General features: G+C 40.5%; 1 protein-coding gene across 2 annotated transcripts in view; it reads right to left on the minus strand.

Moving 5' to 3' along the window:
- Positions 1–5771: 5771 nt before the first annotated feature.
- Positions 5772–13692, minus strand: part of LOC115138509 (heme transporter FLVCR2-like) — a 36619-nt gene continuing 28698 nt past the window's right edge. Inside the window, exons 8-11 of one of the 2 annotated variants that reach the window (XM_029675410.2) lie at positions 13051–13162; positions 12570–12634; positions 10172–10284; positions 5772–8741 (exon numbers count right to left, since the gene is read on the minus strand). In XM_029675410.2, coding sequence (XP_029531270.1) covers positions 10210–10284; positions 12570–12634; positions 13051–13162 — 252 coding nt within the window. In that variant the 3' untranslated portion in view covers positions 5772–8741; positions 10172–10209. The remainder of the gene's footprint in view (positions 8742–10171; positions 10285–12569; positions 12635–13050; positions 13163–13692) is intronic. The other variant, XM_029675411.2, reaches the window with a different exon arrangement.

Genomic DNA, 13692 nt, shown 5'->3' on the forward strand with positions numbered 1-13692 from the left:
ATATTGATGCTTTACACAGTATATTTAGCTATAACTGTTCTTCATTAAGCATAATAAGGCAGTGTTACAGTGTTTATGACGGTTGCATAGAATTACAAATTAGAACTCTTAGAATTTAATAGGATCTCTGCGGTTTCCATTATGATCGAGTTTAAACATTGACATATATGTATTACTTATCCCAGTAATGTTGCTTTCTTCAACTAGAAGGACATGTAACCAACCCAATCAGAACCGCCACTTACTCTTGCTCGTCCTCTGAGGAGGACTCGGAATCCTCTTTATCCCTGCTGGCATTTCTACCACAGTGAAGAGGGAAGTACCTCCTGATTAAATCTGCTTTGAGTCAGGTATCGACCTGGGGTTATGACTGTGGTCATCTCCAGTTCTCACCGTCTACTGTTGAAATATCAGTCTAGTTAAAACATAGCATATTATTAATACTGAATAATAAATTGTCTGCAATATAGAGGAGCCATTTAATATAAATAATGTCCATGCATAAATTATGAGTCTGTCCATATCAGCGCTGCCCAGAAACAAACGTAATCATAGGAGGTCACACCATGCATTGAAAATGAAACATATTTTGCGTGTTGCTATGTTTTTTAATAACACTACCGGTCAACATTTTTAGTACTACTCACTCATTCAAGGGTTTTTCTTTATTTGTACTATTATCTGACCGCAAGGCACTACAGAGGTTAGTGCCTACGGCCCAGTACATCACTAGGGCTAAGCTGCCTGCCATCCTGGACCTCTACACCAGGCGGTGTCAGAGGAAGGCCCCAAAAATTGTCAAAGATCCCAGCCACCCCAGTCATAGACTGTTCTCTCTATTACAGCATGGCAAACGGTAACGGAGTGCCAAGTCTAGGACAAAAAGGGTTCTCAACAGTTTTCACCCCCAAGCCATAAGACTCCTGAACAGGTAATCAAATGGTTAACCAGGCCATTTGCATTGTGTGCCCCCCCTTTTACGCTGCTGCTACTCTCTGTTTATCACATATACATAGTCACTTTAACTATACATTCATGTACATACTACCTCAATTGGGCCGAACAACCAGTGCTCCCACACATTGGCTAACCGGGCTATCTGCATTGAGAAATGAAAGTCCATCATTACTTTAAGACATGAAGGTCAGTCAATACGGAACATTTCAGTGCAGTCACAAAAACCATCAAGCGCTATGATGAAACTGCCTCTCCTGAGGACCGCCACAGGAATGGAAGACTCAGAGTTACCTCTGCTGCAGAGGATAAGTTCATTAGAGTTACCAGCCTCAGAAATTGCAGCCCAAATAAATGCTTCACAAAGTTCAAGTAACAGACATCTCAACATCAACTGTTCAGAGGAGACTGTGTAAATCAGGCCTTCATGGTCGAATTGCTATAAAGAAACCACTACAAATAGGACACCAATAAGATGAACAGACTTGCTTGGACCAAGAAACACGATGTGGTGTGGAGTCCAAATTGGAGATGTTTGGTTCCAACCGCTGGGTCTTTCTGAGACGCAGTATGGGTGAACGGATGATCTCCGCATGTGTGGTTCCCACAGTAAAGCATGGAGGAGGAGGTGTTATGGTGTGGGGGTGCTTTGCTGGTGACACTGTCAGTGATTTTTATTTTTTTATTCAAGGCACACTTAACCAGTATTGCTACCACAGCATTCTGCATCGATACGCCATCCCATCTGGTTTTGGATTAGTGTGACTATCACTTGTTTTTCAACAGGACAATGACCCAACACACCTCCAGGCTGTGTAAGGGCTGTTTGACCAAGAAGGAGAGTGATGGAGTGCTGCATCAGATGACCTGGCCTCCACAACCACGCGACCTCAACCAAATTGAGATGGTTTGGTATGAGTCGAACCGCAGAGTGAAGGAAAAGCAGCCAACAAGTGCTCAGCATATGCCGGAACTCCTTCAAGACTGTTGGAAAAGCATTCCAGGTGAATCTGTTTGAGAGAATGCCAAGAATGTGCAAAGCCGTCATCAAGGCAAAGCGTGGCTATTTGAAGAATCTCAAATATAAAATATATTTTCATTTGTTTAACACTTTTTTGGTTACTACATGATTCCATATGTGTTATTTCATAGTTTTGATGTCTTCACTATTATTCTACAATGTAGAAAATAGAAAAAATAAAGAAAAACCCTTGAATGAGTAGGTGTTCTAAAACTTTTGACCGGTAGTTTATATATTACATTTGGAACTTTTTTAAATGTATTATTATTAACAACAAATCGATACAAAGAGTTAATGGGGAAAACAAGTATATATTAAGAATATACAAAGAATATCTGGGCGGACCTCCCAAGTGGCGCAGTGGTCTAAGGCACTGCATCACAGTGCTAGCTGTGCCACTAGAGATTCTGTCCAGGATTCTGTCTAAGTCCAGGCTCTGTGGCAGTCATGGGACGGCCCACAATTGGCCAAAATAATAATTATATTAATTACATAAAACATTTACTACTTATTTCTATCATAAATAAAGAATGCAAGCAGCACAGCTCTCCATAATAGTGTCAAATCTTAATAAATGTGTTCAATTATAAATCTACTGATGTCTTGCCACAGATTCCTTACATGAATACAATGCCAAAAAAGATGCAACACTGTTTCTGAGTGGTCATTGCAAAAGGTACAATTTGAATTAGTTTTTTTTGTTTCTTACTTCTTCATATAGTGGTTGGCAGGATAATATTTATGAATAATTTTAAAATAAACTTCCTTAATTTTGTTAATAAGTAGGTATGTGGGTGGCAACATCCAAACTCTTTTCCAATCTACCTCATCCCCATACGGTATTTATTTCGTTTTCTTGCTCCTTTGCACCCCAGTATCTCAACTTGCACATTCATCTTCTGCACATCCTACCATTCCAGTGTTTAATTGCTATATTGTAATTACTTTGCCACCAAGGCCTATTTATTGCCTTACCTCTATTATCCTACCTCATTTGCACATGCTGTATATAGATTTTTCTACTGTATTATTTATTGTATGTTTGTTTATTCCATGCGTAACTCTGTTGTTGTATGTGTCGAACTGCTTTGCTTTATCTTGGCCAGGTCGCAGTTGCAAATGAGAACTTGTTCTCAACTAGCCTACCTGGTTAAATAAAGGTGAAATACAAAATAAATCAACATTGTCTATCATAGTATTAAAACAATTGATGAAGTATCCACATATGTATGGTGTTTTTATAGTACATAGGTATATATATATATATATTACACACACACACCTACATGTCTTAATCACCAGCCAATCACTGGACTAAATGAAGCGAAGTCTCCATATAGTCGGGCCCGGTGCACCAGGAGAGCTAAATCGAGTGCGCCCAGTCGCAATTGTGGCTTGGGCTATAATGATTGGTGGAATGAGCAAAAGAAACGGAAGAAATTAACTTCTTATGGCTGCAGGGGCAGTATTGAGTTGCTTGGATGAAAGGTGCCCAGAGTAAACGGCCTGCTCCTCAGTCCCAGTTAGTAATATATGCATATTATTAGTAGTATTGGATAGAACACACTCTGAAGTTTCTAAAACTGTTTGAATGATGTCTGTGGGTATAACAGAACTCATATGGCAGGCAAAAACCTGAGAAGAAATCCAAACAGGAAGTGGGAAATCTGAGGTTGGTCGATTTTAAACCCAGCCCCTATTGAATACACAGTGAGAAATTGGTTGTGTTGCACTTCCTAAGGCTTCCACTAGATGTCAACTGTCTTTAGAAACTTGTTTGAGGATTCTACTGTGAAGTGGGACCGAATGAGAAGGGAATGAGTCAGGTCTGCCATGAGCTGACCATGCTCTGACCATGCGCGTTCACATGAGAGGGTTAGTGTTCCATCGCACTTCTGAAGACAATGGAATTCTCTGGTTGGAACATTATTCATGTTTTATGTTAAAATCATCCTAAAGATTGATTCCATACATTGTTTGACATGTTTCTACGGACAGGAATGGAACTTTTTGACATTTCGTCTGCAACTAGGGATCGCGCTTCATGACTTTGGATTTGTTTATGAAACGTGCTAACAAAAGTAGCTCTTTGGACATAAATGATGGACATTATTGAACTAAATCAAACATTTAATGTGGAACTGGGATTCCTGGGAGTGCAATTCTGATGAAGATCATCAAACGTAAGGGAATATTTATAATGCTATTTATGAATAATGTTGACTACCCAATATGGCGGATATCTTTTTGGCTGCTTTGTTGTCTGAAAGCTGTACTCAGATTATTGCATGGTTTGCTTTTTCCGTAAAGTTCTTTTGAAATCTGACACAGCGGTTGCATTAAGGAGAAGTATCTATATTTCCATATCTAACAATTGTATTTTCATCGACATTTATAATGAGTATTTCTGTAAAATGATGTGGCTCTCTGCAATATCACTGGATGTTTTTGGAACTAGTGAACGTAACGCGCCAATGTATACTGAGATCTTTTTATATAAATATGCACTTTATCGAACAAAACAGAAATGTATTGTGTAACATGAAGTCCTATGAGTGTCATCTGATGAAGATCATCAAAGGTTAGTGATTAATTTGATCTCTATTTGTGCTTTTTGTGACTCCTCTTGTTGGCTGGAAAAATGGCAGAATTTTTCTGTGACTTGGTAGTGACCTAACATAATCGTTTGTGGTGCTTTCGCTGTAAAGCCTATTTGAAATCGTACACTTTGGTGGGATTAACTGTCACGCCCTGACCTTAGTTATCTTTGTTTTCTTTATTATTTTGGTTAGGTCAGGGTGTGACAAGGGTGGTTGGTTTAGTTTTTGTATTGTCTAGGTGTTTTTGCCCTGTCTAGTGTTTTTTGTATATGGGGTTTGGGTATTGTCTAGGTAAATGTAGGTCTATGGTGGCCTGAATTGGTTCCCAATCAGAGACAGCTGTTTATCGTTGTCTCGGATTGGGGATCCTATTTAGGTTGACATTTTCCATTTGGGTTTTGTGGGTTATTGTCTATGTGTAGTTTCCTGTCAGCACTTGTGTTATATAGCTTCCAGGGCATTGTTTGTTTGTTTGTTTGTTTGTTTGTTTGTTTGTTTGTTTTAAAGAATTAAAGAATGTATGCTTATCACACTGCGCCTTGGTCTCATCGTTACAACGAACGTGACATTAACAACAAGATTACCTTTAAAATGGTGTAAGATGCATGTAATTTTAATTATTTCTGTTGTTTGGCACTTTGCACCTTCACTGGCTGTTGTCATATCAATCCCGGTAACGGGATTGCAGCCCTAAGAATTAAGAGAATGTTAGAGAAGCAATAGCTGTGCTGGAGTGCGATCATTATGGGTAACCATTCTGATGATATGGAGTGGGAGGATGAGGGGCAAGAATCTGAATGGTCTGTAGAGGAAAGACATAAGAAGAGAGATCATGATACTGAAAGCAACTGAGCGTCTAGTGTAGAAAGCAAAAATAGGGTCAAGGTAGGAAGCAAGAGCAATAATGTGTCGGAGTGGAAAGTTGTGATTGATGAGACCATAGGGCCTCATTTACACCCTACCTGACTAACCAATGCTGTAGAGAAAGAGAGAGATGGGTGAAGTTAAACTAGCCCGGTTAATTGGAAATGGTAGATTTCTAATATTTTGTGGTAGCCAGGCTCAGCAAGGGAAGATTCTGGAAATGGAAAAGCGTAATGTGAAGAAGATTAAGGCATGCACCTGGTGTTTTTGCTAGGTTGGGGGGGTCATCACTGTGTCACGCTGGATAATAATAGGAGACAAGCGCATACGTAATAGTTTTTTTTATTTCTCCACCCAAACAAAAGAGTGAGGTGTAAACCCCTAAACAATACATGGGACGAGACCCATAAAACATGTGCATAATAACACGTAGCATGGAAGCCGATACAACAGCACAGGTACTCACAAGACCAACGGACATGGTAACAACAACCGACAAGGACAACAGGGAACAGTGTGTGTGGGTTCTTGGTGTGTGTGTGTGTGTGAGTGAGTGAGTGAGTGAGTGAGTGAGTGAGTGAGTGAGTGAGTGAGTGAGTGAGTGAGTGAGTGTGTGAGTGAGAGATATACAGTATAGATTGGAATAGATATATATATATCCAAATCAGGGGGAATGGAACCAGGTGCGCATAATGAGACAAGACAGTCCGGGGTTGGTGGTAATGAATCCAGTTCAGTGACATCTAGAAGGTGCCGTTTTGTGTGGGAACACTAACTCTATTAATGTGTGTTTGTTTTGAAAATTATTTCTAGCGGATGTGAAAGATAGGTTCCTTATGTTTCCAAAACCGATGCATTTTCAACGTTCAGAGAGTCAGACCCTCCCATAACACACACAACTCCCCCGACCCGAAGATGCTATCATCAATAGGCGCAAAAGCAGTTAGTGTCTATGAATGGGGTACTGTAGAGTCTATCCATCCTTCATCCACAAAACGGCACCTCTGACCATTGGCATTATGGCACCTCTCATTGTGGCGAGAAAGTACTGCAGCTCTATAATCCCATCTGATCAAATAGTGAGCTTGTTTTGTTATAACCAGTAACAACACAGTGTTAGTAAATCATCAAACTACCAGGTACAGAATGTGCATCGCTCAACAACATTTTTCATCTGATATAATTTGCTCAGAGCTTGTGCTGCTGGTGTCTGTTATGCAGAGGAAACCCCATTCCATCCTCTCACCTCTCCAGGTTTCTCTATCATGGGAATGCTGATTGGGTTCCAGTGTGTTCCAGAGCCTCAGGAGGAGGTGGCTGCATGGCATAAGAAGCAGAACTGATTCCAAGCTACAGAAAACTTTTGTTATACATTGTGCCATTTAGCCCAGCAATAGAGAGAGCTGTGGGATAGTATGCTTCTTCTCTTGAATAATGAGTGGCCTATTTACTATACTGTATGTACACAAAGACAAGTCCAATAGCTTTAAGCTTTTAAGAGGGGGTATACAATAACTGGAATTTATTTTGCAGGTCATTTGTACCTGTCCTACGTGATTTGTACCTGTGCTAGGATATACTAGAGTTTGGCTACAGCTGTTTCACTCTTGCATGGACAATTGAACAGGGATTGTCGATCAATGTTTCAGCATGTACAGTAATGGTAGATAAATGTACAGTGATGATTTTATGTATATTAACAATGGTTTGATTAATGTGTGGTAGGGTTGACTGGATTTGGAATTGTTTTATGTAAATTAACAATTTGGTGTGAGTGCCATGTACAGTACTTGAATGGATTCTCTCAACATTGGGCCTTTGTCTTGATTTCTAAACTGCTCAGTGATGGTTTCTGTATGTTACTGGATTTTGTGTGTGGTATAACACATCCATTGATAAAATAACAGAGCATTTTAAAATGTTTTTTACATTTAGTTCACCAGATTACCATGTACAATTGTTCACACTGACAATTTGTCCAAACAACGTCTACAAACATTTTTACAAAACTATAATTACGTTGTTCATTACTGAGTATGAGAAATAGTAAAAAATTACATCACCATTTGATGTATATAAAATGATCCTTCAAAAAAAAAAGAAAGCTGATGAAACACTGCACTATGGAATTTCATCTTAAATCTCACTATTATCATTAAGTATGGCATGAAAGAGTTCTCAGTAACAAATGTACAGGCCAAAAGAATCATACATACAAAATACAACACTAGCCTACCTTGTGCAAAATGACAAATCCATTGGATCGTCTGTCTCGTCACGCTAATGATTTTGTGCTCACATTGTTATCATTGCGTTTTAGGCTCTAAAACAAGTCAATGCAGAGCATTAAATACAATAGTTATTCTAAGAATGTGGTTAAAGCAGGTTGATTCCTTCTGAGACATACTCAGGCACAGTATCAGCCCTATTCACCATTATCAGTAGTACCCACAAGTATCTCTGTAATCCTATTTGGCAGATAGCAATCTCAAAATCATGTTAAACCACTAGGTGAGTTGGCTTGACTGAACCTCTGAACAGACTGCCATTCAACTGAAACCACTGAGTCTGTAGTCTACCTTTAACTAGCATTCCAAAAATACAACAGTTACATTAATACATTTAGCAATGTTAAGTTTGGTTACGGTATAGTATTGGTCAAATGTCAGGAAACAAAAAGCACAATACTGCTCATATCAGGATGCACAGACATCAACATTTACATGATTTAGATTGGAGACAAAGGTAAACAAAATGAAAAGATGAACCATTCGTAGCGTACTCTCAAAAAGTGACACTTAAATATGAATTAACAGGTCATTAAACTTGAAATACTTCCGGTTGTGCTTGACAATCAAACTCGTTATCTGTCGAGGGAGAACATGTGAGGTTCCACGTGAGTTCCTCTGCATGGCTTGAGTAGATCTGGGGAGCCAGTTGTGCTAGGCAGTAGAAATAGCAGTCACTGGAACTAAAGCCAGAGCAGGGTGTCTATGCCCCAGCCTACAGTACATTCCTGGGCTCTGACTTCCTCAGAGGCGTCCTCCATGGCATAGTTTCAATTAAGTAGTAATTACATGTTCATCCAAATTCATCACTTGTGCATGTGCTCACCTTCACATTTGTAGAGGGAAAGCAGCATGCTTTTTACTGTTACGTACTGTATCTGTTTGTGTGTACATCCTTTGGTCATTTTCAAACATGTCAGTGTGTGCTGGGCTGTCTTCTCACACCTGTCCAACTGGAATTCTTCCTTATAACTTGACCTCCAGTGTAGCTGGCGGTGAGATGCCTTCCTGTTTCTGTCAAATCAAAACATTACTATTAGAAATCAGATTTTCCTCATGATGTTCCAATATTATATATTACTACATGTACTATGTTAAAACTTTAAATTGTGTTATTTCTATTGAGGTGGAGCTTACTAACAATGGAACATCTTATTGGGTCTCAATATTTATAAACTAAGCACATTTTATTTAACCCTTATTTTACCCTTATTTTACCAGGTAAGTTGACTGAGAACACATTCTCATTTACAGCAACGACCAGGGGAACAGTTACAGCCAATTGGAAGCTGGGGATGGTATGAGGGCCAGATTGGGAATTTATCCAGGACACCGGGATTAACACCCCTACTATTACGATAAGTGCCACAGTGACCACAGAGTCGGAACACATGTTTAACGTCCCATCCAAAAGCGTCACCGTACACAGGGCAATGTCCCCAATCACTGCACTGGGGGATTGGGATATATTTGTTTTAGACCAGGAAAAAGTGTCTCCTACTGGCCTTCCAACACCACTTCCAGTAGCATCTGGCCTACCATCCAGAGACCAACCAGGACCAACCCTGCTTAGCTTCATAGACAAGCCAGCAGTGGGATGCAGGGTGGTATGCTGATGGTGTAAATTAGACAAACAGGCACTTAAGTAACTTGGTTTCACTAGAATGTATTTAGGTTATCAAAACAATATGTGTTTTACAGGTAATGTATACACTTATGATTATCTTTCTCTGGAAAACAGAAAAAGCTGATTGATTCTTGTTGTAAGGTACCAAAACATTTTCTCAGGGGTTTATTAGCTAACACTTAAACAGGAAGTTAAAAGCTCTCTGCCACACATAAAATCATCACCATTTTGTTTTCCAACCAACTCATATAGTAGGGCTTTGCTTTGAGAAGGATGATCAACCGAAGGACAAATAGTTCAAAGCACTAATATTACACTCAAGCTGAAAGTAGCATACTTCAACAAAGCTTCGGCATGATCACTTCATTTCCAACAATATTTTACAGAACTTCAGTTCCTCAGTCACTGCTTAGCTGACAGAAAATGTGTCTTACTGATTATTGGAATTGAAGCACAGTACCCTATCCAGATATTAACTCCTAACCCTGCTTGGAGACTCCTTATGCTTGACCAATCCCTGTCATCTGCTTTGGCAAGTCCCACATGGCATTCTCAATCCAAGTTACTGCTCTTTTCACAGAAAGAGCAGGTGCCATGTCTTTCTTTACGACCTTTCACCCTGCTGAAGCGGGTTACAGGCTACAGCATTTAGAAAATGTTTAATGTGTAAAGATTGAGTGAATTTAGTGTTTTATGTCTTTATATTTCTATTGGAATTCTCAACACATCCCCAATAGGAGTGCTCTTTATGATTGCATTTTGTACTGTACAGCACTTTGCATGTGTGAAATAAGATTCAAAGACTTGATACCTGTACCTTGGCAGGTGTGTGTTTGGGTTTTAGTGAAGTTAATGTCAGGATTGCTGCTCCTGTGATCTGCTGGGTGTTGTGGCCCCGTAGTCCTGTATCCGAGACGGGGAGTCTGCAGCCTGGAACAACGACTAGGGAATCACGCACAAGAGGGGCAAGAGGGCTCCTCCACCATCCCTATCACCATAATCCCTCTGCCCTTTCCAGACCCTCCCATAACACCTTCTTTTAACTCCAGCAGTCCACCTGCCTCTAGAGAGAGCCTTCTCTTAATGAGGACTCTTCTGAGGATGGAAAGGATATGACATAAAGCTGGACTGGAATTGTAAAGGATTATGGATTAAACAGTCAAATTGTGCAATATGGTCTTTTGACTCTTCAGACGCTATAAAAAATGTTCTAAGATATATTTTCAACTAATACAATGCTACCTACTGTGACTAACAAGCATTCCATTTTCAACATTGAATTTAAAAAAATGGAGAGTATGGAATTCTTGAATTCTCTTGGCACTGTTACTGGAGACAAGGGACATTGCACTGGTTTTAAATATTAAGAGAAGTATTGATGGGATTATTGTAGTATTCCATAAATGAAGTGAGTAAAGCTCCCAACCTGCATTGAGATAAAATAAGTAATAATAATAGAAAGAATAGTCGCTGAGCAGAGGGGATTTGTTAGGCATGATAGTCTTGTTAATGATTTAAAGTTGACCTTCAACAGCTGAACATCACTGGCCAATGGTGAGTTGAACCTGAAGTTAATTATGAATCTATTATATGATTAAAGCAAAAAAAAAACAGAATTACATTATCTTGCATGAGCAAGCCATTGGTATATGATTTATTTTTGCTGCCAAGTGAGAGTAATTGAAAAAGTAAATGTGATGTATTTTTTACTATAGCCTATTGTACACTCTTATGATGAATATACTCCTGAGTGGCGCAGCGGTCTAAGGCACTGCATCTCAGTGCTAGAGGTGTCACTATAGACCCTGGTTTGATCCCGGGATGTATCACAACCGGCCGTGATCGGCAGTCCCATAGGGCGATGCACAATTGGCCCAGCGTCGTCCAGGTTAGGGGAGGGTTTGGCCGGGGTAGGCAGTCATGGTAAAATACGAATTTGTTCTTAACTGACTTGCCTAGTTAAATAAAAGGTGGCTGGATCATTGTAGTTCTATACTCCAGATAAACCACAATGATATTTCACCCTGATATTGTGTGATACCTGTAGATTCCTACAACTCTGCAGCCATAATAATCTGTGACAAAAGGTACAGTATCTTTGTCATGCATGTTGCATGTCGAACGAAACAGAAACTTCTCAAGCATGTTTTTGTATCAAACACCAGCAAGGCATGTAATCAAATACAGCTAATCGGAGAGCTGACAGCGGGTGCAAAGTCATGTTTCAGAGAGCTGACGGCGGGTGCAAAGTCATGTTTCAGAGAGCTGACGGCAGGTGCAAAGTCATGTTTTCAGAGAGCTGACAGCGGGTGCAGAGTCATGTTTCAGAGAGCTGACAGCGGGTGCAAAGTCATGTTTTCAGAGAGCTGACGGCGGGTGCAAAGTCATGTTTCAGAGAGCTGAGGCGGGTGCAAAGTCATGTTTTCAGAGAGCTGACAGCGGGTGCAGAGTCATGTTTCAGAGAGCTGACAGCGGGTGCAAAGTCATGTTTTCAGAGAGCTGACAGCGGGTGCAAAGTCATGTTTCAGAGAGCTGACAGCGGGTGCAGAGTCATGTTTTCAGAGAGCTGACAGCGGGTGCAAAGTCATGTTTTCAGAGAGCTGACAGCGGGTGCAAAGTCATGTTTCAGAGAGCTGACAGCGGGTGCAGAGTCATGTTTTCAGAGAGCTGACAGCGGGTGCATGTTTCATGTTTTCATGTTTTCAGAGCTGACAGCGGGTGCAGAGTCATGTTTTCAGAGAGCTGACAGCGGGTGCAGAGTCATGTTTTCAGAGAGCTGACAGCGGGTGCAGAGTCATGTTTTCAGAGAGCTGACAGCGGGTGCAGAGTCATGTTTTCAGAGAGCTGACAGCGGGTGCAGAGTCATGTTTTCAGAGAGCTGACAGCGGGTGCAGAGTCATGTTTTCAGAGAGCTGACAGCGGGTGCAGAGTCATGTTTTCAGAGAGCTGACAGCGGGTGCAAAGTCATGTTTTCAGAAACAGCTGGGTTGTTTTCAGAGAGCTGAGGAAAAGCACGGTGGTGTCTGACGCTTGTGACCCCTGTGTCCACTCCACAGCAAACAAGAGGAACCCACACCAGAGAAGCAGCCAGACAGCCAGCATAGTCCATTGAATGGAGCATCAGCCAGGGGCAGTATCCAACCAATCACATCCCTTTTAACTGGAAGGCAGAGATCCTACCGCTGACACCAAATAGCAGAAACAGATATACTTACACTTGCCGCCTGTGTCTCAGCCAGATGGTTGGCCTTTTGCCGTCGGAGGTCAGACTTGATGAATGCTGTGACATATAGATGAGAGCGGTAAGGCACTACTCAGAAACATATTCAGAAATGCATGGGTCATATATAGTATTGATGTTCAGGAATGTATAGCCTCGGAAACTATGTGGGAAATGTACTACTGTATGTAGAAAATGTGTTAACGTTTTCCTGTGAAGAGAAATCATGGTCACTATGACCCACTAGAGGGCATCATTACTCCAGGATGAATCCTAGATAGGGCTATTACACAAAATCTGTGCAACTGACTGCGATTATCTGAGGAGTCATGCGTTCCTACAGCCCCATATAATGTGGATCACATAACAGGACACTGTGCTTCACTATAACAATGAGTCCAAAGTTCAATCTACCGTAAAGCTGTTCTGTTATTGCAAAATAGGGCTATAATGTGTGTAGGGGTTAAGCAAACTACCTGTCATAATAGTGCCTATGAGGAGGAAGGCACAGAGAAAGATGTTCCCAGCGAACGTTCCAAAGTGCTCTATGATCTTCCCTTGACCGATGGTAAATATGATCCCAAATATCTGGAAGAATAAGGGGAGTGAACATGAGAGTTGATCATCTCTAAACACAATCAAGTTTCAAGTTTTAATGTCACATGCACAAGTACAGTGAAATGCCTTTCTTGCAAACTCAAGCCCAACAATGTAATACTAAAAATAACAAGGTTGAACAAAAAAAATAACACGAGTCAGTTCCAGTACCATATTTACAATGTGCAGGGATACTGGATGGATAGAGGTAGATATGTATAGGGGTAAGGTGAGGTGACTAGGCATCAGGATATATGATAAACAGAGTAACAGCAGCATATCTGATGAGTGTATGTGAGTGGGTGTGTAGAGTTGGTATGAAATGTAAAGGTATGTGCATATTATGGAGAGAGCGTATGTGTGTTGAAGTATCAGTGTGCATAGTGTGTAGGACCCTGTGAACGTGCATAGAGAGTGCAAAAATAAGAATAAAATACGAAGGTCAACTCAGATGTTATGTGTAACCATTTTGTTAGCTATTTAGTTAGCTATTTAGTTAGCTATTTAGCCTTATAGCTTGG

This window comes from Oncorhynchus nerka, linkage group LG12 (assembly GCF_034236695.1).
Source record: "Oncorhynchus nerka isolate Pitt River linkage group LG12, Oner_Uvic_2.0, whole genome shotgun sequence".
Lineage (NCBI taxonomy): Eukaryota > Metazoa > Chordata > Actinopteri > Salmoniformes > Salmonidae > Oncorhynchus > Oncorhynchus nerka.